This window comes from Oryctolagus cuniculus, chromosome 4, assembly GCF_051225735.1.
Source record: "Oryctolagus cuniculus isolate XC-2025 breed Fujian yellow rabbit chromosome 4, ASM5122573v1, whole genome shotgun sequence".
In the NCBI taxonomy this organism is placed as follows: Eukaryota; Metazoa; Chordata; class Mammalia; order Lagomorpha; family Leporidae; genus Oryctolagus; species Oryctolagus cuniculus.
In genome coordinates, this window is record NC_142870.1 from 161,759,685 (window position 1) to 161,786,018 (window position 26,334).

The 26,334-nt window shown below is 40.0% G+C and overlaps 1 protein-coding gene across 3 annotated transcripts in view; it reads right to left on the minus strand.

The window, feature by feature from the left end:
- Positions 1 to 3,218: 3,218 nt before the first annotated feature.
- Positions 3,219 to 26,334, minus strand: part of NGLY1 (N-glycanase 1) — a 71,344-nt gene continuing 48,228 nt past the window's right edge. For 2 of the 3 annotated variants that reach the window (XM_051818512.3, XM_051818511.3), the window contains 4 exons: positions 24,644 to 24,808; positions 12,897 to 13,082; positions 4,282 to 4,459; positions 3,219 to 3,919 (listed from right to left, as the gene is read on the minus strand). In XM_051818512.3, coding sequence (XP_051674472.3) covers positions 3,744 to 3,919; positions 4,282 to 4,459; positions 12,897 to 13,082; positions 24,644 to 24,808 — 705 coding nt within the window. In that variant the 3' untranslated portion in view covers positions 3,219 to 3,743. The remainder of the gene's footprint in view (positions 3,920 to 4,281; positions 4,460 to 12,896; positions 13,083 to 24,643; positions 24,809 to 26,334) is intronic. The other variant, XM_070072877.2, reaches the window with a different exon arrangement.

Here is a 26,334-nt window from a genome sequence, read left to right on the forward strand (position 1 = left end):
GTGGAAAACCAATTACTCAGAAGCATGAGCCAAGATCTCTGTGGAATTACTTCCACAGTGCTCTCACACTCCTTCTTTAGTCACATGGACTATGTGCTTTTTTTTTTTTTAAGATTTATTTATTTGAAATTGAGAGAGAGAGAGAGAGAGAGAGAGAGAGAATGAATCTTCCATCCACTGGTGCACTCTTCAGATGGCCACAATGGCCCACACTGGGTCAGGCAGAAGCCAGGAGCCAAGAGCTTCATCCAGGTCTCCCACGTGGATGGCAGGGGCCCAGAAAGATGGGCCATGCTCCTCTGCTTTTCCCAGACTACTGACAGGGAGCTGGATCAGAAGTGGAGCAGTTGGTCAGGGCCGGCGCTGTGGCTCACTTGGTGAATCCTCCGCCTGTGGCGCCAGCATCCCATATGGGCGCCGGGTTCTAGTCCCGATTGCTTCTCTTCCGGTCCAGCTCTCTGCTGTGCCCCGGGAGGGCAGCGGAGGATGGCCCAAGTGCTTGGGCCCTGCACCCCATGGGAGACCAGGAGAAAACACCAGGCTCCTGGCTTTGGATCGGCGCAGCGCTGGCCATGGCGGCCATTTGGGGAGTGAACCAGCAGAGGGAAGACCTTTCTCTGTCTCTCTCACTCTGTCAAATAAATGAATGAAAAAAAAAAAAAAGTGGAACAGTTTGGATACAAACCAGCACCCATATGGGATGCCAGTGTCACAACCCACTATGCCACAATGCTGGCCCAAACTATGTCCTTTTTTTTAAGAAAACTTATTTAATAAATTTCAAAAGTACAACTTTTGATTATAGTGGTTTTTCCCCCCATAACCACCCTCCCACCCACAAACCATCCCATCTCCTACTCCCTCTCCTATCCCATTCTTCATCATGATTCATTTTTAATTATCTTTATATGCAGAAGATCAACTTAAAGATTTCAACAGATTGCACCCACACAGACACACAAAGTATAGAGTACTATTTGAAGACTAGTTTTACCATTAATTCACATAGTACAACACATTAAGGACAGAGATCCTACATGGGGAGTAAGTGCACAGTGACTCTGGTTGTTAACAACTGGCAATCTTATCTATGATGTCAGCAATCACTCAAGGCTCTTGTCATGAGTTGCCAAGGCTATGGAAGCCTCTTGAGTTCACAAACTCCAACCTTATTTAAATCACAAGGCCATAATCAAAGTGGAAGTTCTCTCCTCCCTTCAGAGAAAGGTACCTCCTTTTTTGATGGCCTGTTCTTTCCACTGGGATCTCACTCACAGAGATCTTTGATTTATGTCATTTTCGCCAGTGTCTTGTCTTTCCATGCCCGAAATACTCTCATGGGCTTTTTAGCCAGATCTGAATGCCTTAAGGGCTGATTCTGAGGCCAGAGTGCTGTTTAGGGCATTTGTCATTCTATGAGTCTGCTGTGTATCCTGCTTCCCATGTTGGGTCATCGTTTTCTCCTTTTTAATTCTATCAATTATTATTAGCAAACACTGGTCTTATTTCTGTGATCCCTCTGACACTTAATCCTATCTTTACAATCAATTATGAACTTGAACTGATCACTTTAACTAGTAAGATGGCATTGGTACCTGCAAACTTAATGGAAATCTGGAGTCCCATGGCACATTTCTAGCTGTACCATTAGGGGTAAGTCCCAGACTATGTACTTTTACATGAGAAGATCCTACATAATTATTATATAAACTGTACCCTCACAAGTGTGGTTTTACTGAAGGGTCTGTACTATCAGCCTTCTTTGCTTAAGTTACTTCTGCCTTACCAGTTTGCTGTCACTCATCTTTATACTTGACTGAGAACTGTTTTCTCCCATACCTTCTGTACTAAACTATTCTGTAAAATAAAATATCTATTAATACATACTGGAAACCCTCAGAATCCAACTCTCATGAAATACGTTTAAGAGGTGTGCAACTGCTACTTTTTCTCTATGCTTGTTCAACTCTATTAAAAACATTAAGTCATTTGAACTCTAATCATTTTTCTCCTGAAAGCCACAGTAAAAATTAGAATGTATCTCTAAGACAAACTATATTGTTGAAGTTGTCACACTATTAGCATCTTTATATAACCGCTTTTAGGTTACTAGGTTTTCTCATGAAGTTAGGGTTGGTCTACATAATCATCAAAGTACTTTAGTGTGTCAATAATAGATACTATAAGACAGATGAGTGTCAAGCCTCTCCAATTATAAGTATTTGGCCACTATGGGCTGCTATAATTAAGAGTCTTTAGCGTTCCTGAATATCTTCCAATATTCAAGACATATTAATAACTGCAGATGCCTAAACTACTTCTGAAATTTAACTTTTTGGGACTGGTGCTGTGGTATAGTAGGTTAAGCCTCTACCTGTGGCACTGTCATCCCATATAGGCACTGGTTTGTGTCCCGGCTGTTCCTCTTCTGATCCAGCTCTCTGCTTGTGGCCTTGGGAAAGCATTGGAAGATGGATCAAGTGCTTGGGCCCATGTAGAAGACCTAGAAGAAGTTTGTAGCTCCTGGCTTCCGATTGGCTCAGCTCTGGCTGTTGTGGTCATTTGGGGCAGTGAACCAGCAGAGAGAAGACCTTTCTCTTGTTCTCTCCCTCTCTTTCTGTTAATTTATCTCTCAAATAAATAACTAAAATCTTTAAAAAAACACATTTTAGCAAGAAAGTTAATTCTCAGAAGTTTGCAAATAAAAAGCAAATATAAGACCTTCACTTTAGGATCTTATTCTGCATTTTGCAACACATGTAATATTCTACAGAGCTGCACAGTGTTAGAAACTCTGAGCACATCTTTTTTCCAGAGCTCACTTTGCTTAACATGACAAAGGAATCTGGAGACCTGGGATTCTTTTCACCATTGCTTTCTTTATAGTGCTATTGCAATGATCTGCACACAAAAGCTTAATAAATGTTGATGATATTCAACTGGAGGGGTTATATGTAACATATAATTTCTTGATATAGTGTATAAATATTGCATAATGTATGGTTTCAAAGTCAAGAACATTTTATTCATTGAGGTAGATAAAAATACAACTCAACGGTAAATCATTCTCAAGTATCCACATATCATGGAATTTATAATTTTAAATTTATGCTGCCAATGTTAAATCTTTATATCACTTGTGTCTATTCAAGTGGTTTTCAATGTTTAGCATACTTACCAAAGATTTGTATTTAACCAAAATAACCATTAAAAAGATATAAGGAAAAATAATTCATTTTATTTCTTAAATGCCTAAATATTTACAATAAAATTTTCCATGCATTATATAGCTTAACAGATATTATACTTTCACATTTATTAAAATTAAAAATCTTAGGAAAATGTAATTCAACCACTTATAAAGAAATTACTGGCTGATCAAAAACATCAGATTACTATATTAGCCCATGATTTTGCCATAATCACAAACAGCATTTAATCATGAATACCATCATTTTACTTTTAAAACTATACTTATAGCATTGAGATTAAAGTCTTTATCAAGGCAACAAGACTTTATTCCAAATTACAGTCACATATGGAAGGTAATTTTTAATTCAAGGTTTCATTATGGTCCACAGTATAAAGATTATTTTCATGAGGGTCACATGATGAACGGCCACCAAGGAAATATGCTGGCATATAGCAGTAGATTGCCCACTAAGCAGGCACTGAACCAACGGACTTCTGTGGGCCACGGGAAGTTCTTGATTATTGCCAGCTCTTTTAAAATAGTCAGGTTCCTAAAGGTCACTGAACTTTATAATTATCTCCAAACAATTTTCTTCATGGTCATCTGAGCTTTGTCTAAACAGCTGGGTATGTTGCCAAGCAACATCACCATCTCCTCCGCTTAATTCTGCCTCCAAAATAACTTCAGTGGCACCAGAAAAATCATGATAGGAGTGAAGATTTTTATCTGTTGGAAGGGAGAAAAATTAACACTTTACTTTCAGTAATTTAAGAGACAGTTTTAGTCCACAGTTTATATAGGCTATCTTGTAAGTTAAAAACAACCTTAAAACATTATTCTTTATGGAGAAAATATATCTTTTGAAGCTAAGAAATAATTTTTCTCCTTGCATGTGTATTCCAATACAAAAATCATCAGCTCTTCTGTTACAATGAGGTTAAACAGGTTTGTATTATTTCTTTCTTTTTCAATGACAGTATGAATAACCTTTTGTTATGAAAACGTCAGGGCGACATCTCAAATGAGCAAAAGCAGTTTTCAGACTGACAACACACACATCACGACTAATTTTCCAGTCAGATGCTTACCGCCGGTCAGGTCTACCCATGTGGCATCAGATCGCAGTTTCCACTGAACTGTTCCAGTGTGGAAGGTTTCACTACTTGCTCTGACGGATACGCTATCTACTTTCAGGCCAACTGACCCAGACTCAAACTTCCAGGAAATATATGCAGAGGGTGATCCTTCCTTTCGGGCTAAATACACCTATGAAGAAGCGGAGGAGGAAGGAATCATCAGTGCAAAGTCTTTCTGCTACACTGTATCATGTCCAAGTTAAAAACCAGTTTTTCCCCATGGACACAGATTCTTGCTGGGGCCAGTATTGTGGCACAGCAGGTTGAGCAGCAGCCTGTGATGGTGGCATCCCATATGGGTGCCAGTCTGAGTCCTGGCTACTCTACTTCCAATTCAGGTACTTGCTAATCCACCTGGGAAGGCAGTGGATGATGGCTCAGGTTCTTGGGCCCGTCACCCACATGGCAGACCTGGATGAAGCTCCTGGCTGGCCCAGTCCTGCCCACTGCAGCCACTGGGGGAGCGAACCAGTGGATGGAGATCTGTGTCTCTTTGTATGTAACTCTGTCTTTCAAATAAATTAATCTTCACCACCAACAAAAAGATCTTTATTGCTAGTCTTTCATTTCATGAGTAAGTTTTCCTGTTGCATCTTTTGCTCTGGAATAAAGGTTTTTTTTTTTTTTTTTTTTTTTTTTAAATTTATTTACTTGAAAGAGTTACAGAGAGGGAGAGACAGAGACACAGAGAGAGACAGAGAGAGGAGTGGGTACAGGTGTCTTATATCCACTGGATCACTCCTCAAATGGCCAGGGCTGGGCCAGGCTGAAGCCAGGAACCGTTAGCTTCTTCCAGGTCTCCCATGTAGGTGGCAGGGGCCCAAGTACTTGGGCCATCTTCCACTGCATTCCCAGGTGTGTTAGCAGGGCAATGGATCAGACACGAAACAGATGGGACATGAACTGGCGCCCATATGGGACACCTGCATCACAGGCAGTGGCTGTACTCACTATACCACAAAACCGCCCCCAGGTGTTCTTTGAATGCTGATGTCCCAGAGCATGCAGCTCTAAAGGACTGTATGTTAACCAAATGTTGGTCAATCACATTCCTTCACATTAACAAACTCAGTTATTTTAAATGAACTTTATGATAAATTCTGTTACAAGTGAGGAATGCAACTACTCTCTTCTTCTTGAAGTCTGGACTCTTAAACAAGCTTTCCTAGAGCGAGACAGGCATAGCCTCTAAGTGAAGAAAGCACCTAATCATTACCGACCACTGACAGAAGCGAACACCCACACCACCCCGAGTTGTACGTTCCTTGCTCCTTCATCACCTTGTCTCCCGGGACACCATCTAAGGCATCCAAGTCCACTGGGTGCTTCCAGCTCCCCCCTTCCAAGTTTCATCTCGCTCAGGATGTTGGCATGAAAGCAGGTACCTACAGCCTTGGTTGTACACAGGGAGCAACACTCACTCAGGTTTAGACCCCCTAATAACTGACTCTTAAAACATTTACCCCTTATGTCCAAACTCCTATAAACATCCATGTATTTTTTGAAGTAAGTCTTGGAAAAAAATCTTCAGTTATACTTTGTTCGTTACTATAGTTTTATGACTTTACACTTGTCTTTCTGTAACTGCCTAACACTGCTCAATTCCAATCACTATGATGGATGTTCTCATTTTTTAGATTTGTTTTTATTTTTTAGATTTATTTGCATATTCATTTGAAAAGCAGATGGACAAAGAGAGAGGCTATATATATATATATATATAGAGAGAGAGAGAGAGAGAGAGAGAGAAATCTTCACCGGCTGGTTCAATCCCCAAAAGTCTGCAACAGTCACGGCTAAGCCAGGCCAAAGACAGGAGCTTGGAACTCCACCTTGGTCTTTCTCCTACATGGGTGGCAGGGGCCCAAGTACTTGAGCCATCTTCTGCTGCTTTCCCAGGCATACTAACAGGAATTTGGATAGGAAGACAGGATATGGGATGCTAGTGTGACAAGCAGCAACTTAAACCTCTGTGCCACAACAATGCCCCAGTCAATGTTTTCAAAATCCCACTTTCTTTATGTCACCTACTTGGTCCAGAATGGAGAGCAAGTACCTGGTTCTTACATTAAGTCTAAGTTCTTAGCTTTCAAAGTTCTCCACAATCCATCCCACCTTGAACTACCTATGTGCTCTTACCTAAGTCTAACTATTTTTATGAATATTCACATGCATTTGTCTGACCTAACTTAACCAAATCATAGAGGCTCTTGTTCCATAATGAAGTTTCATAAATGTATTAATTAAGTATGAAAAGTTTGGAAGCAAATGTGTTCACTCAAGTCAGAGTTGATTCTTTTAGAAACACAGACTCCCAGTTCTCAGGGGCAAACAGCTGGAAGTGTTTTGTAAAATACACCTGCAATGAAAAGGTCCCACTACATGGACTATTCCATATTCTAATCTTTATGCTGCAAGCAAAACAGCAGTCATTGCTAGCATTCTAGTCACTATTTGGCAATTGACAGCTCTTTTTCTTCCATGTTCATTATGCCTGTTAGTTTAAGTTCAAAGTTTTTAGAATCAGTGAGTTGGAGATTCTGTAATTGAATAATCACTCTCTAATGAGGATGATCTTGAACTCCTCAGTAATGCGCATGTACAGCCAACCGTTGTTAGCTGACACACCTAGATACGTGGACCTGTCAAATGGTCTGCTCAAGTCCAGGGCAACCTCACCCTGTAACATCCTCTGATGTTCACATGCTTCTACTGTGTGGTCCCCGTACAGTTGTTTGTAAGGAGAGTCTGGGCGCAGGATTACACGAGTGCTCCCTCAAGTACGTGGTGTCTAGAGATTATCCATAGTTTATTTACTTTTGGAAAGTAATGGCTAATTAAGGGGGTTATCTGAGAGAGATCAGCCAAACAGAGAGGTTGCTAGAAGTAAGAAAATTGGAAGGAACTAAAAGACTTGGGGAAAGTAATCTTAAGACTGAAACGGATAACATTCAAGTTTATTTCTCTATATATGCGTCTATGTCTTTTGTATTTTCAGAGCTCGGTAGTTTCAAATGTCCTCCAAAGTGTGGGTATAAAATATGATAGGTCAAAGTCAGGTTAACTTCAGATTTCTAGCTTACTCTAGAATTGCCTAAATGATACCATGTAGGTCTGTGTCAGAACTGTGCTCTAACTGTAACACAAGGTTTTACAGAAACTGTTGAACACGCCTGAGGGAACTATTTAAAGACTTAAAATTTTCAGTCCTAAAGGCATCGGCTTTTAAGACCTTTGAAAGTTAAAGGATAAGATGGAATCCTTGATTGAATTCTTAAATATTGAAATCAATATTCAAAAATATTGTAAGCAAATAAGGGATTTTTTATGCTAAAGAAACAGAATATAGAGTTTAAAAAAAGTGCCAGTTTGTTTATATTGAAAAGTCACATCTTTTCCACAAAATGTTCTGTCTATAGCACTTTAACCAACTCAAAGGTAATTTTTAGAGGTGATAAAAGAGTTTTCCAAGAATATATATATATATATATATATTCAATTTGGCAATTGGGAATGCACCAAAACATGGGGTGGCATTTTGCCTAGTGATTAAGACATCCATATCTCACACTGGAGTAGCTGGGTTTGATATCTGGCTCTGGCTACTCATTTGAGTTTCCTGCTAACCCAGTAGTTGGGCTCTGGCTACCCACATGAGAGACCTAGATTGAGTTCCTGGCTCCTTGGTTCAGCATCAGCTGTTGTGGGCATTTGGGAAGTGAACCAGCAGAAAGGAGCTCGCTGTTTTTTTTTCTTTTTTCTTTTTAAGATTTATTTATATGAAGGGCAGAGTGTCAGAGAGAGAGAAAGAGGGAAGGAGGGAGAGAGGGAGAGAGAATGCGAGTGAGTGAGCGAGCAAGAGAGCTCTTTTCTACTATTCACTGGTTGACTCTCCAAATGATCACACTAACCAGTTCTGGGCCAGCCTGAAACCAAGAGCCACAAATTCTAACCTGGTTTCCTACATGGTTGGCAAGGGCCCAAGTATTTGGATCATCTTCAGCTGCCTTCCCAGGTGCATTGAAGGAAGATGGATTGGAAGCAGAGCAGCTAGGACTCAAACTGGCACTCTGATATGGGATGCCAGCATTGCCAAGTGGCAGCTTAATCTGTCATACCACAACACTGGCCCTGGGAGCTCCATCTCTCTTTCTCTGCATCTCAAATAAATAAGAAAAAAAAATTTTTTTTTTTGACAGGCAGAGTGGACAGTGAGAGAGAGAGACAGAGAGAAAGGTCTTCCTTTGCCATTGGTTCACCCTCCAATGGCTGATGGCAGGAGCCAGGAGCCAGGTGCTTTTTCTGGTCTCCCATGGGGTGCAGGGCCCAAGCACCTGGGCCATCCTCCACTGCACTCCCTGGCCACAGCAGAGAGCTGGCCTGGAAGAGGGGCAACCGGGACAGAATCCAGCGCCCCAACCGGGACTAGAACCCGGTGTGCCGGTGCCGCTAGGCGGAGGATTAGCCTAGTCAGCCGCGGTGCCGGCCAATAAGAAAAAATTTTACAAATGCACCCAAACAATAGGATTTACATAAACCTGCAATTATTACCCAATATATGTATGATACCAACAGAATCAGTAACTATAATTTATTTATAAGGAAAAAACATACTTTCTAAGCTCTCAAACATTTGCTTGTTTAGCCGAAAGGGAAAAGAAGTAATTTTTATAACTATTTATTAACATTTTGAATTATCTGATAGATTTTTGCCTGTTAGCTTTATTAAGTCATAAGTTATTTTACTGTGTGCAGCTCTACGTGCTTGGCTTTGCAATGTGGGGATTTACTAAGAGGTGAGTGTTGCTATCCGACTTTGCCAGGAAGGCTAGGAAAGCCAGAAATCATGGAGTCTTTCTCCTGTAGACTGAATTCTAAATGCCGCTCCATCCTCTCCCATCAGTGTTACACCCTTGCTCTTGTCAGCTCTAAGCACATACAGGCGCACACACCAGGGAGTGAGCAACAGATCAGTTTGTCTACGACACATGGTCTAAGCTGCACTACTCACAAGGGCTGCCCTTGCAGTCACTATTTGCAGGACTGAGAACAATTTGCATGTCAGCTTCTTTATGTATTTCACAGTCTACGGAAGATCTTTGCTTAAAGATTTTTTTATTACTACATGTCAGCCTGCTACGATTTCCTGGAGGTTTGGTTTTTACTGCTCTGTTTGAAGCTGTTCTTTAGTATGCTCTTAAAATTATTCTTCTGCTCAGGCTGCGAAGATTCACTCTAATTAAGTTCACCATACAGCAGGCACCCTGCGGGCAATCACTGCTACAGACATCCAGCAGAGTGGCTGTATTTCAAGGGATGTTAATTCAACACTGCTACACTGGTATTGCTCATGAATCTTACTTTTGGTTCCTCCATTTTATCACTGAAACTGAACATGAGCCTGCTGTCAGTTCTCATTGCATTTAAATCTTTCTCTGCTACACTTCTGATTTAGTCCACGTGTGGCCTCTGGGATCGTCTCTGGAACATCAGTGTGATCATGTCCTGTCCCTGCCTGAACCCTTCCTGATTTCCTGTACGTATCTGCAAGGTCATCAAAGGCCTGGGATCTGACAGCTGATTCTGCCTCTCTAGTTTCATTTTCTACTGTTTTCCAACATATTCCATACCATTACTCTTCCCTGAATAGATAGAAGTTCCTCACTTCTGTGAGTTCAGTGCTGTCTGCACATGCCCTCCTTTTCCACACTCTGTCCTCGCACTGAGAAACTCTCCCTCTCCTCCCCTCCCAAGACTATTCAGCTATCCCATCTGTGACTCTCGTCATCCCTCCCTCAGCATTACATACAGACTCACGTTCTTCCAGCAGGTACTTACCCCACTCGTCTAAGAGTTGGCCCACATGTGTCTTTCTTCTACACTAACTGACGTTCACCCTGAAGCTTGCCTCTCAATTCACCATTACATCCCGAGTGCCAAGCACAATGTCTGAGCATGCCATGCCATGTTTGCTGAAGAACTAAGTGAATAAACTGAAACAATGCCATGCACACAAAAAGCGCTAAAATGACTCTAGTAACAGACAGAATAAAGCTGCTCAAAAGTGAAACATATCTAAGAGCATCCAAGAGACACTTCTAAAAAAAATAAAAGAGTACCTATAGTGCTCTATGCAGCCCCAGCGTGGTGCAGAGTCAATCATTTTTTCTTACATTTGACAATCTTTACTAAACACATGTGTATCAGGCACTGCACTAGAGAGAGCACACAGTAAGCAGACAAAGAGCCCGAGGAATGTTCACAATCTAGTGGAAGAAATAATGTGTTCTTAGACATACTTGTTGAATAAAATGTCTTTTCAATTCAGATTTTACTGAACAACATATCTGCTAAGCAGCAAACTGTTTTAGCTACTCAGAGGACACCCCCAGAGGGTTAAGAATCAGGTTCAAGTGTCTGAGAGCAGGCTCTATCAGATCTGTCATGACACCAGGCTGGCAATTACTGAGAAAAGGTATAGTCGGAAACACATCTACCGTTTTAACAAAGCTGCGGAATCCCTAATTGGGAGTTGGTATGGAACCAGATATACTAATTTGATGGAATTACAATTTTTAAGGACAACTGTTACTTCTGAGTTGTCACTCTCTTTAAGTATAGTTAAGGTTCTATTTTTTTTGTTTTGTTTTGTTTTTCATTTGGTACTAGGCTTTGTAGCTAGAAACGGATTCATTCAACTTTTAATGAATGACGTCCTTCATAAAAGTATAGCTAGGCACACACTTTTCTTGAATAGGGGTCTATTTTCTATTTAATGGCCTTTGCATCTCATTTACATTATTTAAATCCTTCTTATACAACACACCCTCTCTGGCCACAATGGTCTATTTAGAGATCTCCCAACGTGCCATGTACTCTGTGCATTTTTCCTGTTCTCCCCTTGCCTGATGAGCACCAACTCATGCTTTACCATCCAGCTCAAATGTCACCTGCTCTGTGGAGTTCTGCTGAACTCCCACAGCCAGAGCTAATTACTCCCATCTCGGTGTTTCCATGGCAATGTGTTGATATCCTTATTATAGCACTCTGCATCGGGGCTAGGATAGCTGTTTATGTCTTGGTTTCTCTGTCAGACTGTGAGAGCAGGAACCATACCTTCATCTTTTTATCCACCTAACTGAGAACAATGTCTGGCACAAAAGGCACTCAATGAATGTTGATGAACAAATGAGTACACTAGACAAAGAAGAAATCTGTCACAGAAGAGCCTTGTTTCTCAGCACGTCACGTCTTCTGCAACACAGCATTATTTTCTCTAACATCAGCTTCTCTAACGATGCTGCTGGTTAGAAAGCAGTATGTGATTTTTCTTTGGTTCAGCAAGGATACACCAGACCTTGGATAAATAGTATTTCCATCCCATTTTCTGTTTGGGAAATTTTTAGGATGAGTATGGTCTCCCAGAAGACCATATTTTCTTTATCAATTATATAATGAATTAATTGTATATTCAGCTTGACATTTTATATTTCACCTTGTTCTATTCTTCTAATGTATTTCTTTAGCAAGAAGAAAATTCCCAAGTTTATAATTTTAATAATTCTATAAATTATCCTTGGCTTAATATAAAAAGATTTCAATTTCTTATTAAATAATGTGATTTAAACTGGATATTTATATTCTTAAACATCAAGATAAGTTTAGGAACAAAAACTTACAAAAAAAAAAAAAAGCAATGACTCTGCATACCTTTTGTGAATCTCTATTAATATCTAGGACAGTGACAGCATAGATTAGATTCTTAGACACATCAGCAGGTGTTAATCTATTACTCTCTCTGTCCAGTATATCTTTTAATCTGTCCAGTATATCTTATAAATGAACAATATTCCCACTCAAATATCTCAGCAAGCTAACTATACAGCTCCCTGTAAGTGAATGAACTATGAAAATCCATCACTAATATGATCAGATCTACTGAGGTCATATTAATAGCTTTGAGTTTACTGCTGGTATGTTTCTAAGGAGCAGGGCAGTTCAGAGGCTTTTGTACTTGGTACTGATAACAGGAGACAACAGTGTACAACTCCACATAAGGGAACTACTATGGCCTTATATTCTATTTTTTATTTAATTTTTTAGGACACAGCAAAGAAATAACCAGTATTGTTGCTCAGATTCCTATGAAATGAAAGCCTGTCACATGGTTAGCATCTGGGGAGTTTGAACTAAATCTATTAAACTCTCGAAGAGACTGCATTAAGTGGGCAATCAATACATATCTGTGAAGAAACTCAACAGTAATATACTTTACATATTTATGCAAAAAACTCCATATGGATTGGTCACACACTTATTTTTTTCCCATGAAACAATTAAATTTAGATTCTTTGATGAAAACAGTTACTTTCTTGACATGAATGCAAGAATTTCTATTGGGCTTTGGATTATGCATTGTGTGCAGAATTTTCTTTCCCAGGATAAAGGATTACTATGAATAATCTTGATATATCAGTTTTCACATTATTCACAATTGCACAATAAAGTCAATCTGTATTTGTTTGACCAATGATAAAGACTCTAAACAGTTCCATACACTAACTTACCATGTTCCAGTCTGTTTCAACTTTTCTGAATATGGACTCCATTTTCCACACACCATTCTCCCATCCAGAAATGGTCTGATTGTTATTTGAAACTCGGACATAACTATCTTTCACAATATTATAACAAAGGTGGAGCTGCTTAGAAATCTTCTCATTTTCAGAAGGGATGAAAAGGACTTCTTTTCTCTTAAAAAGGAAGAAATAATATTTCAACATTATTGAAGATGTTAAAAAAAAGAAACAACTACCAACAGTGGTAAAAAACCCCTTCCACTTGAAAAGGAAAAACTGGTGACACTGGGAAGTTCAGAAAAATATTTTAGAGGTTAAATATAATGAGTGTGCTACTTGTGTAACACCAAATGTTACTAGCACAAAGCTAGATGCATGAGCTGACTTACAGTTGTGGAAGCGTGCCTTCACCCTGAATTCATTCACCACTCATTTCCCACAACACGACCTCTCACTCAGACAACCCCAACAGTCTCAAGGAGACGCTCAGCTTCAACCCTTCCCTCTCCTGGTCATGCTCCACACAGCGACACCCAAGTGACTTTTGAAAACTTAAAAAATGTAAATTGGAAGATGCCATTTTTTACTTATTCACTTCACTGACTTCTCACTGCACCCAGGCCCTATCCCTCTGCCTGCTTCTCTAACCAGATGTTAGAGAACTCTTTCCTTGTATCTCCATGCTGCCACCACATTACTTTTCCTTTAGTTCCTTAAAAAGGCTGCTGGGCCTTGCCACTCGCTGCTCCCTCTGTTTAGGATGCTGTCTTTCTCTCCCCGTATATTTCATTCTTCGTCATCCTTTAGGCCTCAGTCTAAAGCCATTTCATCAGAGTGTCCTTTCCTGACATCCTAAGGGAGGAGGCTGCCTGAGGGGTATAACCTGAAACAGTCTTCAACAGGTGTGAAACCACAACAAAAATTTCAAGTAATTTTAATAAGTCCATATTTGTTTTTGATATAAATAGCCCTTACTTTCTGAAACTACAGTGTGAATCTAAAGTGTGAAAAGAAGATAAACTTATTTTTTTATTTTTACATTTTTATGTATTTGTTTGAAAGTTACACACAGAAGGAGAGACATAAAGCTCTCTCATCTGCTGATTCACTCCCCAGATGACTACAATGGCCAGCACTGGGCCAGATTGAAACCAGGAGCCAGGAGGTTCTTCCAGGTCTCTTGCATGGGTAGCAGGGGCCCAAGCACTTGGGTCATCCTCTACTGCTTTTCCTAGGCCATTAGGAGGCAGCAGGATTAGAAGTGGAGCAGCTGGGATATGAACTGGTACACATACTGGATGCCAGCATTGCAGGCAGCAATTTTACCTGCTATACCACAATGCTGGCCCCTAGATATATTTATTTTTTTTAAAGATTTATTTATTTGACAGAGTTACAGAGAGGCAGAGAGAGAGAGAGAGAGACAGACAGACAGACAGACAGACCTCCATCCACTGCTTCATTCCCCAAGTGGCTGGTACCATTAGAGCTGGGCCGATCTGAAGCCAAGAGCTTCTTCTGGGTCTCCCATGTGGGTGCAGAGGTCCAAGAACTCAGGCCATCCTCCACTGCCCTCCCAGGCCATAGCAAAGAGGTGGATCAGAAGTGGAGTAGCTGGGACTTGAACCAGCACCCACATCGGATGCTGGCACTGCACACAGAGGCCCTCCCTGCTACACCACTGTGCAGGCCCTGATACATTTATTCTTGTCTTGATGTGCCACTAACACAAGGCTGTTCCTGCTTGGACATAGACATAACAGAATTTTGGGTCAAAACATTTCCTGTGAGAAGGGCTGTGCTGTGCAGGGCAGGCTGTTAAGTATTCAGGCCTCTAATGGCTGGGTGCCAGAGGCATTCCCTCTCCCAACTGTGATAAGCAAAATGTCTCTAGACATTGACAAACATCCTCTGGAAGGCAAAATTATCAACTGTCAAAGTCTATACCAATGCCTCACCATAAATTTATGAACTGACCAGGACAGCAGGCAATGCTCTTTTGCTTTGAACACTAGTATTAAAAGACATATTTTTAAAAAAAACTTCAAATGTGCAAGAATGAATGAGAAGAATGTAAAACATCTTAAACACAGGAAGAGAAAAGTTTGTATGTGTGTTTATGTGTGTGTGTGTGTGTGTGTGTGTGTGTCCTGTCAGAATTTTAAAACATTAACGTTCAATGAATGAACAGGAAGAAAACTGTCTGGTAGAACCTGTGAATATTGCTGCCAAAAAGATAAAAAGGTCATTATTTTCAGAAACTAGTTTTAGAATTGTGAATTAAGATACTTTACTTCACAATAAGCATGCAACAACATTCCTCGATTCTATTTATTTATTTATTTATTTGAGAGGCAGAGTTAGAGAGAGAGAAAGGGAGAGACAGAAAGAGGTCTTCCATCTACTTGTTCACTTCCCAAATGGCTGCAAAGGCTGACCCAATGCTTTTCTTCTATTCTTAATAAAGATGTTTCAGAAACGAAATAGAAATAAATATCTTCTATTTTATTATGGGTAAATAATCACCAAAAGGAAAAGAAAGAATGTATAGGCACTGAACACAACATGAGAGCACATGAACAAAGTAATGTGGCGTAGGAACAGCACTGCTGTTTCACAAACGTGTTTTAAAGCGACGATTAAGACAGACATTTTCCTTCTGGAGAGGTTTCCATGAAGGTGGAATCTTGCTGCTCTAGTCCAGGGGAGAGTTAAACAGTGGAGCGAGTGCAATCTCAGGAAAGAGGGAGAAACCAGCAGAGGAAACTCCGTGCAAACTGGAGGGACACTGTGGACCTCCAGGAGGGTGTGGACACATGCAACTCAGGACCCCAGCAGCCGAGAGCCTCAGCACCAGCTCTGGAGAGTGAGGTGAGACCAGACTGCAGCAGCCCAAGCCACTGGCGATAAAGCTGTGGGAAGAGCTGGGTATGAGTCTGACTTGGAGCTCTGGGGGTGGGGGGGTGGGGGTTGGGGTGGGGGCAGTGTACCGGCCAATCTAGAGGGAAAAAAAGGAGGCAGGTTTCTCTCTCCCTGACCACCAGGCACTGGCTTTCTGTAACTAGCTGAGAGAGGGTGGGTGTCATTTTGTACATATGTAACATCTGTGCCAGCTTGTGTCCATGCACCCAGCAATGAGCTGAGAGGAGATGCCTGAGTCTGGCTGGGAGAAGTGACAGGAGGCTGGGTGCTCGTGACTGTGGGAGGCTTGTGCGCAAGGACTGTGAAAGCAGTGTGGCTGCATGGGAGGGTTGCAGGGTGTAGCTGGGTCTTGGGGCAGTCACTGTGGATGGCTCCACATGCTCAGGGCTCCCTGACTCCCTGGTGAGGGTCACTGCTGTGGGATCTGTGCTCACACCAAGGACTGCACACATCCTTTGTGTGGTTCCTGTGGCTGCACAGATGAATACTGTACCTACAGGGGCTAGCGACCAGGCATTGGTCTCCTTGGAGGAGAGGTGAGCGTGAGACTATGGCAATAGAACTGAATAAACCTCCCCTCTGATTAAAAAAAGAGAGAGAGAGAGATTTACCATACAGAACTTGGGTGTCACCTTGGAAACTCTCCTTACCCTGGAGCACTGAACAGAGCTCCCTGTGCACACCCAGCACATGCCGGGGGTATTCACTGAAAGAACAGACAATCCACAAAGCCACAGAGACATAGTCCAAAGATAAAAGCCATCACGGGGGAAAAAAAACCAAAAACATGACAAATATCTCCACAAATGGCTAAAAATTAATGCTGAAATTCAAGAAACAAGAACAAGGAAGACAACATGAGGCCCACAAAAGAACACAACACCACTTCAATACTAGAAAGTGAAGATGATGAGACTGAAGAAATACCAGAAACAGAATAAAAAAAAAATTGATTGCAGGATTACTTAGAAGTAATCAGGAGCAAATGAAAGAAATCCATACATGACATGAATGAAATTTTTTCCCAAGAACTTGAGATTTTAAAGAAAAATCAAAACAAAATATTAGAAAAGAGGAATTTAATAGAACAAACAGAAAATGTGGTGGAAAACAGGCTTGGTGAGACAGAACAAAGAGTATCTGAGGGGCCGGTGCTGTGGCGCAGCAGGTTTATCACCTGCATGTGGTGCTGGCATCCCATACAGGCGCCGGTTCTAGTCCTGGCTGCTCTTCTTCTAATCCAGAGGATCTCCAGTTAGACTCACAGCGGACTTCTCTTCAGAAACTCTACAACTAGGTGAGAATGGCGAGATATATTCCAAGTCTTAAGAGAAAAAAAACTGTCAATCCAGAATACTGTACCCTGCAAAGCTCTCATTTATGAATGACGGTGCAATAAAGACCTTTCATAACAAACAGAAATTGAAAGAATTTGTTACCACTTGTCCAGCCTTACAAAAGATGCTTAAGGATGTGTTATACACAGAACATGGTCATCACTATGAAAAAAGGTGAAGGCAGAAAATCTCCTAGTAGAAGTACAAAGGAGGGGTCGGCACTGTGGCGTAGTGCATAAAGCTGCCACCTGCAGTGCTGGCATCCCATACGGGCGCTGGTTCAAGACCTGACTGCTCCACTTCTCATCTAGTTCTCTGCTGGGGCCTGGGAAAGCAGAAGATGGCTCAAGTCCTGGGGCCCATGCAACCACATTGCAGACCCAGAAGAAGCTCCTGGCTCCTGGCTCCGGATCAGCTTAGCTCCTGCTGTTGTAGCCATTTGGGGAGTGAACAAGGAGATGAAGACCTCTCCCTCTCTCTCTCTCTGCAGCTCTGCCTTTCATTTAAATAAATAAATCTTTTTTTAAAGTACAAAGGAAATCCAAAGTCAACAACAGGAATATCTATGGAAAAATGGCAGGGCCAAGTCATTACTTATCAATAATCACCCTGAATGTAAATGGCCTCAACTATCCAGTTAAAAAATACAGGCTGGTTGAATGGATTAAAAAACAAAACCGATCAATTTGCTGCCTACAAGAAACACTTCTCACCAACAAGATACACAAAGACTGAAAGTCAAAGGACGGAAAAAAATATTCCATGCTAGCAGAAACCAAAAGAGCTGTTGTGTCCATCCTAATATCAGACAAAATAGACTTTAACACAAAAACTGTTGAAAGAGACAAAGGGTAATACATATTGATAAAGGGATCAATTCAACAGGAAGATGTGACTATTACAAACAAATATGCACCTATGCATATATAATAAACATAATTACAGGACACCTGGCTATTTAAAAGAAATGTTAAAGGATCTAAAGGGAGACATAGATTCTAATACCATAGTAATGGGGAACTTCAGTACTGCACTCTCAGCAATGGACAGATCAACCAAACAGAAAATCAGCAAGGAAACAACAGAGTTAATCAACACTAGAGACCACATAAACCTAACAGATATCTACAGAACTTCTCATCCTACAGCTGCAGACAACACAATCATCTCACCACTGCATGGAACTTTCTCTAGGAGAGATCACATGCTAGGCCCTAAAGCAAGCCTCAGCAAATTCAAAAAAATCAAAATCATACCATGCATCTCCTCTGACCACAATGGGAGGAAGCTGGAAATGAACACCTCAAGAATCTTTAGAACATCTGCAAATACATGAAGACTGAACAACATGCTTAGAATGAACAGTGCGGTCATTGGAGAAATAAAAAATTTCTGAAAACAAACGAAGACAACAATTCAACGTATCAAAACTTATGGGGATACAACAAAGGCAGTGTTAAGAGGAAAGTTTATAGCCATTGGTGCCTAAAAATACAAAAGATCAGTGAGATGAGGCGCTGTTTTTTTGAAAAAAAAAAAAACAAAAAAACAAAAACAAGAAACAACAACAAAATTGACACACCACTGGCCAAACTAACCAGAAAAAAAAAAAGAGGGAGAAGATCCAAATCAATAAGATTAGAGATGAAAAAGGACATGTAACAACAGATATCACAGAAATAAAAAGAATTATCAGAAATTACTACAAAGAGCTGTATGCTAAGACATCGAGAAACCTAGAAGAAATGGATAGATTCCTGGACACACAACACACCTAAATTGAGAAAGGAAGACAGAAAACCTAAACAAACAAATAACCAAGAAAGAAACTGAATCAGTAATAAAGACCCTCCCAACAAAGAAAAGCCTAGGACTGGATGGCTTCACTGCTGAATTCTACCAGACATTTAAAGAAGAACTAACTCCAATTCTTCTCAAACTATTCAAAACAACTGAAAGGGAAGGAATCCTCCCAAACTCCTTCTGTGAAGCCAGAATCACCTTAATTCCTAACCTGAAAAAGATACAACAGATAAAGAGAACTATAGACCAATTTCCCCAATGAACAGAGACACAAAAATCCTCAAAAAATACTAGCCAATCAAATCCTATCACATATCAGAAATATCATTCACCCAGACTAAGTGGGATTTATCCCTGGTATGCAGGGATGGTTCAACATTTGCGAATCAATCAATGTGATACATCACATTAACAAATTCAAGAACAAAAACCATACGATTATCTCAATAGATGCATAGAAAGCATTTGATAATATACAATATACTTTCATGATGAAAAGTTTAAACAAACTGGGTCTGAAGGAACATTCCTCAACACAATCAAGGCAATTTATGACAAACCCATGGCCAGTGTCCTGTTAAATGGGGATAAGTTGAAGCATTCCCACTAAGATCTGGAATCAGACAAGGATGCCCACTCTCACCACTGCTATTTCAATATAATCCTGGAAGTCTTCGAGCCAATTAGGCAAGAAAAAGAAATCAAAGGGATACAAAAATGGGAAGGAGGAAGTCAAACTATCCCTATTTGCAGAGGATATGATTCTACATATAGGGGATCCAAAAAACTACACTAAACTCTTCTATGGAACTCACAAAAGAGTTTGGTAAAGTGTCAGGATATAAAATCAACACACAAAAATCAATAGTCTTTGTATACAGAGACAACCCGATGGCTGAGAAAGAATTTTTTTTTTGAGATTTCCTTTTTTGAATAGAAAACTTTTTATTTAATAAATTTCAAAAGTACAACTTTTGGATTATAGTGGTTCTTCCCCCCATAACCACCCTCCAACCCACAAACCAGCCCATCTCCTACTCCCTCTCATTCTTCATTAAGATTCATTTTTAATTATCTTTATATACAGAAGATCAACTTTATACTGAGTAAAGAATTCAACAGTTTGCACCCACACAGACACATAAAGTATAAAGTACTGTTTGAAGATTGGTTTTGTCATTAATTCTCATAGTACAACACATTAAGAACAGAGGTCCTACATGGGGAGCAAGTGCACAGTGACTCCTGTTGTTGATTTAACAATTGAAACTTATCTATGACATCAGTAATTACCTGAGGCTCTTGTCATGAGCTTCCAAGGCTATGGAAGCCTCTTGAGTTCACAAACTCCAACCTTATTTATACAAGGCCTTAATCAAAGTGGAAGTTCTCTCCTCCCTTCAGAGAAAGGTACCTCCTTCTTTGATGGCCCCTTCCAAGAAAGAATTTCTAAGATCAATCCCATTCACAATAACTACAAAGAAATATCTTGGAGTAAATTTAACCGATGATGTCCAAGATCTCTAAGAAAAGAATTATAAAACATTAAAGAAAGAAATAGAAGATACAAAAAAATGAAAAAATCTTCCATGTTCATGGATTGGAAGATTTCAGTATCATCAAAATGTCCATACTACTGAAAGCAATTTATATGTTCAATGCTATACCAACCAAAATACCAGGGACGTTCTTCTCAGATATAGAAAAAACGATGCTGAAATTCATATGGAAACACAGGAGACCAAGAATAACTAAAGCAATCTTACACAACAGAAACAAAGCCGGGGGCATCACAATACCAGATTTCAAGACATACTACAGGGCAGTTATAATCAAAACAGCCTGGAACTGGTAGAAAAACAGATGGATAGACCAATGGAACAGAATAGAAACACCAGAAATCTACCCACACATCTACAGCCAACTTATTTTTGACAAAGGAACTAAAATCAACCCCTGAAGCAAGGATAGTCTCTTCAACAAACAGTACTGGGAAAGCTGGATTTCCACATGCAGGAGCATGAAGCAAGGCCCCTTCCTACACCATACATAAGAATCTACTCACATGGATTAAAGACCTAAATCTATGACCAGATACCATCAACTTATTAGAGAACATTGGGGGAACCTGCATGATACTGGCATAAGCAAAGAGTTCTTGAAAAAACCCCAGCGGCATAGGCAATCAAAACCAAAAATGACAAAATTTGACATCAATTTGAGAAGCTTCTGCACTGCAAAAGAAATATACTGCAAAGTTAAGAGGCCAGTGACAGAATGGGAGAAATTATTTACAAACAACGCAATTGATAAATGATTAATAACCAGAATATATAAAGAACTCAAGAAACTCAACAACAGCAAAACAAACAACCCAGTTAAGAATTGGGCATAGGACTTAAATAGGCATTTTTCAAAGCAGGAAATCCAAATGAACAACAGACACATGAAAAATGTTCAGGATCACTAGCCATTAGGGAAATGCAAAGCAAAACCATAATGAGGTTTCACCTTACCCCAGTTAGAATGGTTTTCATACAGAAATCAACAATCAACAAATGCTGGTGAAGATGTAGGGAAAAAAGTACCCTAATCCACTGTTGGTGGGAATGTAAACTGGTATAGCCACTGTGGAAGACAGTATGAAGTTACATCAGAAATCTGAATCTAGACCCACCATGTGACCCCGCCATCCTACACCTGGGAATTTACCCAAGGGAAATGAAATCAGTATCTGAAACAGTTATCTGTACCCCCTTGTTTACTGCAGCTCACTTCACAATAGCAAAATGTCCATCAGCTGAAGTCTGGACAAATTATGGGATATGTACACCATGGAATACTACAAAGTGTTAAAAAAATGAAATCCTGTCATTTGCAACAAAATGGATGAACCTGGAAAACATCATACTTAGTGAAATAAGCCAGTTTTAAAAGGACAAATACCATATGCTCTCCCTGACCTGTGATAACTAATAAAGTACCTAAAAGATAATCTCTGGAAGTGAAATTGACACTTTGAGATGCAATGACTTTGAACAGCCCTTGTCTCGTCTGTTGAGGAACAGTTTTTTTTTTTTTTTCAATATTATCTGTTGTACTTGTTACTTAGTATAGTGTTCATCTTATGTATATAAAGGTAACTGAAAATAGATCTTATTAAAAATAAGAATGGGAATAGGAGAGGGAGGAGGAAGAAGGGTGACAGTGTGTATGGGAGGGCAGGTAGGGTAGGAAGAATCACTGTTACTAAAGTTGTATTTATGAAATGCATGAAGTTTGTATTCATTAAATGAAAGGTTTCTGGAAATAATACAACAAAGGCTTTTTTAGTTTCTCTACTGACTAAAAAATTTAGTTCCAAAAATTTTTAGGATTAACATTTTCTGTTTACTTAAAATTATTTGTTATTTTTATTTATCTGAAAGGCAGAGAGACATAGATTTCCCATTTACTGGTTCACTTCTCAAATGCCTGCCACAGCTGGGGGTAGGCCAGGATGAAGTCAGGAGTCCAGAACTTCATCTGGAAATTCCACGTAGGTGGCAGAGACCCACTACTTCAGCCACACAGGAAACTAACTGGATGTGGAGCCAGGAATCAAACCCAGGCACTCTATTATAGAGTATGTGGGTATCCCACACAGTTTTTTAACCACAGCACCAAATGCCCATCCCTCTATTTACTTTAGATGTTCTTTAGCAATACAGTTTCCTTTTTTTAAAACAAATATCCATTGCTAAAGGGGAAACTTTTTTCCTTTTGCATCTGGGACCCTAGAATGGCCTCCTGCAAATGATAAATTAAAAAAAATTTCATGATTTTCATGAGGGAAAATAGTGCAGGTTTGTTGCCTGTTTCATATTTTTAAACTTTAAGCAACTTACATGCCATCCCAGTGGAAGCACATCTATCCACAAAACGAAATTAAAACCTAAATAATATCCATGTTTTCAACTGACAACAGCTGTGAATTAAATTAGCTCTTTTTATTTGGCTTCATTTAGATTCACACTTGTAAACTGCACTTGCATCAGCAATTATTTTAATTATTTGTTGAATTCAGATCTTGTAATTCTATGGCTCAACTAACACTTCTGACTGCCTGCTATAAATGATGGGATAAATTAAAAAGCAAACATTAAATTTATTGATAACTCACTAGTTTTGGCCATATTCCTTTACTAGAGAAATGAGTTGCAACAATGGGCAAATTTAGCAAAAGTAGTTAGAACTGATATCAATAATGAGATGAGTTATTTTCCTTTCAAGCATTTTTCATTAATGTTTTCCTATACATTTACGTTTAATACTTTCAATGATTTAATTTTAAGCTCCCTAAAGGCAAGGGACAGTGTACCTATCACACTGATTTTTACTGGGCCCCTTAACCATACCACTTAACTATATAAATTATATTTCCAGTCTTAATGACTAAATATTGAGACACTAATCAACTGATATCTTAAAATTAGTTTGAAAAATATATTAGTAAATCACATCAGCAATCATTTATTGCCAATATCAAATGTATGCAAGCATATCCCAAGAAATAAAACAGCTGAATTATCCAAATTCCTATTTTCTCCACTGTATAGTTCTCATATGCAGAAAACAAAGTCAAATATTGTTTAAAAAATGCATTAAAATCTCATTTTGAAAGAAAGACCTGAACAGACATTTCTGAAAAGAGGATATCCAAAAGTTTAAAGAGAGGCACTCAGTTTCATTAGTCATCACCAAAATGCAAATTAAAATCACAATATACCATCCAGACCACTAAAATGAACAAGACAGGTAACACCAAGAGAAGACGAAGATGTAGAAAAATCTGATGTCCTGTTGGCCAGAGTGTAACTGGCACAATCACTTTGCAAAAATTGTTTGAGAATATTTATTAAAGCTGAACATAGTCATATTCTGTTACATACTCTGTTCACTTGTAGGTATATATTCAACAGAAATGCATAAATATATTCACTGAAAACATGCAGATAAACATTCACACACAATTTTTAACAGCCCAAATCTAGAAAAAAACCCAAATGGCCATCAACAGTGAAATGGATAAATGGTAGTACACTTACACAATGGAATATTAATACAGCCAAGAGAACAAATATACCATGCACACTGCAACACGCATGACTCTAACACAGTACAAATGAATCTATACACAAGGTAGTACATACTACACGATTTCATTTACATAAACACAGCAAACAGATGAAGGTAATACTTGTATGATGTTAGAAGCCAGGATAATGGCTGGTTTCAGGGGTGGGAGTCAGAGACTGGAGAGGAACTCATATTCGTTTCCTGGGTGCTGATGATGTATTTCTAATTCTAGTTAATAGTTAAAGTTGCTAAATTTTAAAAATCCATGCTGTACATGTAGAATTAATGTTTTTTCTATATATGTCACTAAAAATCAGACTGTGCTAAAATTCAGAGAAAAAATTATAAAAACTTCATTTTAAGATATTTTACTAACTCTTACATGGAATTATACTACGCCAATAAATTATTCACTTTCTTCAAATGTCTGTATTTTTAATTAATTACACTGAAAGTTAACTGAAATGTCACGGTTAATGCATTTTTCTGGGGACAGATCATAGCATATTATGCAAGAAAGTAAAAAGATTATAATGCTAGAAAAAATTAAAATACCTGTAGTCCCATTTCACCTCGGGCTACTCTCCAAGCCACTGACCCAGATACTCTTCCACCCAGTTCTCCAGCTTTAGGGGTTTTGGGAGATATAAATTCCACAAGTTCCACAATTATTCTCTGGAGAAGTTCTTTTCTTCTGTTTTCTGATAAAGACAGTTGCCTCTGTAATTCATATTTTGAAAAGTTAGGTTTAGGGGACTGAAGAGGTTCACATAAAAAAGAATAATCAATAGAGATTTGTATTTTAATAGATATTAAAGGAAGTAATTAATTTTATTTTCACAAATGTATTATTTGGAAAAGAAAAAGCATATTGTGCAAAACTTAAAATAACTTTACAAGGCTGGCGCTGAGGCGTAGTGGGCTAAGATTCCACCTGCAGAGCCAACATCCCAAATGGGCGCCAATTCTAGCCCTGGCTGCTCCTCTTCTGATACAGCTCTCTTTATGCCCTGGGAAAGCAGTAGAAGATGTCCCAAGTGCTTGGGGCCCCTGCACCCACCTTGGAGACCTGGAAGAAGCTCCTGGCTCCTGGCTTCAAATTGGTCCGGCTCTGGCCGTTGTGGCCACGTGGGGAGTGAACCAGTGGATGGAAGACCTTTCTCTCTGTCTCTCCCTTCCTTTCTCTCTAACTCTACCTCTTAAACAAATAAATAAAATCTTAAAAAAATTAGTAACTTTACAATTTTTATCTTGAGAAATCATTTAAGGACACCTATTTCCAACTCTCCATGACCCCAACTATCCTAGATTACAAATGGAGGTAGCACGTTCTCCTCCTGCCATGCTGGTCAGGCCAACTGTCCCACCAAGAAAAGCTGGAGATCTAAGATGGCTGAACAGGGTGCAGCCACACTTCAGCTGCTCTGGGATACAGAAAGAACAAAGGAAGAACGTATTTCCAGAGGTCTAACTGACAGAAATTTTTGGCAAAGAAGTGAAAAAACCAGACAGACACAGTGGGACAAGAGGCGAGCAGACAGACGCCAGTGCAGCCAGCTGTGTGGCGCAGCCGGCTAAAGGCTGCGAGCCGCCATTGTGTCATGACAAGGCAGAAGAACCTGCTGTGTGTCTGCTAGGGCACAGCTTTAGCTGGGAAGGATTCCACAGTCACCCACTTTTCTTCAGCCTCGGGAGCTGACTAGGGCCTGACCACTGCCAGGTGTGGCGCAGGGCAGCTGCCTTGCTTCTTTCCCCTCCATCACTCTAAGCACCATACTCTAAGCTGGGCAGTGCTCCTCTGTTCCGCTCCTACCGCCATGAGAATCAGTGTCGAGAGATGCCATCTTCTAAACAGAAATGAGAAGAGACTGCGGCAGCCCGCGTCACTGATGATTCCTAAGGGAGAACCTTGCAGACCACGCAGACTTTGAGTCCAGCCTCGAGTGCTAGCGGTGGGGTAGGGTGCCCATCTAACCCCGTGAAGCAAGAGCACACTGCCTGTTTCTGATCCCCTCCACAAGGTCTCCTGGCAAATAGCAGGGAGGGAGCGCCATCGTAACAGGGAAGTATAGGCTGCTACGGCTTCCCCTTTATGACTAAGGAATTTTATCTGTGGGATAAACCCATGGTCCCTGCGGATTGTGAGTCTGGCCTAGAGGGTTGGCATGGGGCTGGGCACCCACTTAAGCCTGTGAGGTGCTCTCCTCTTCTCTATATTACTGTGCCTGTACTCAAACTGCCAAGGC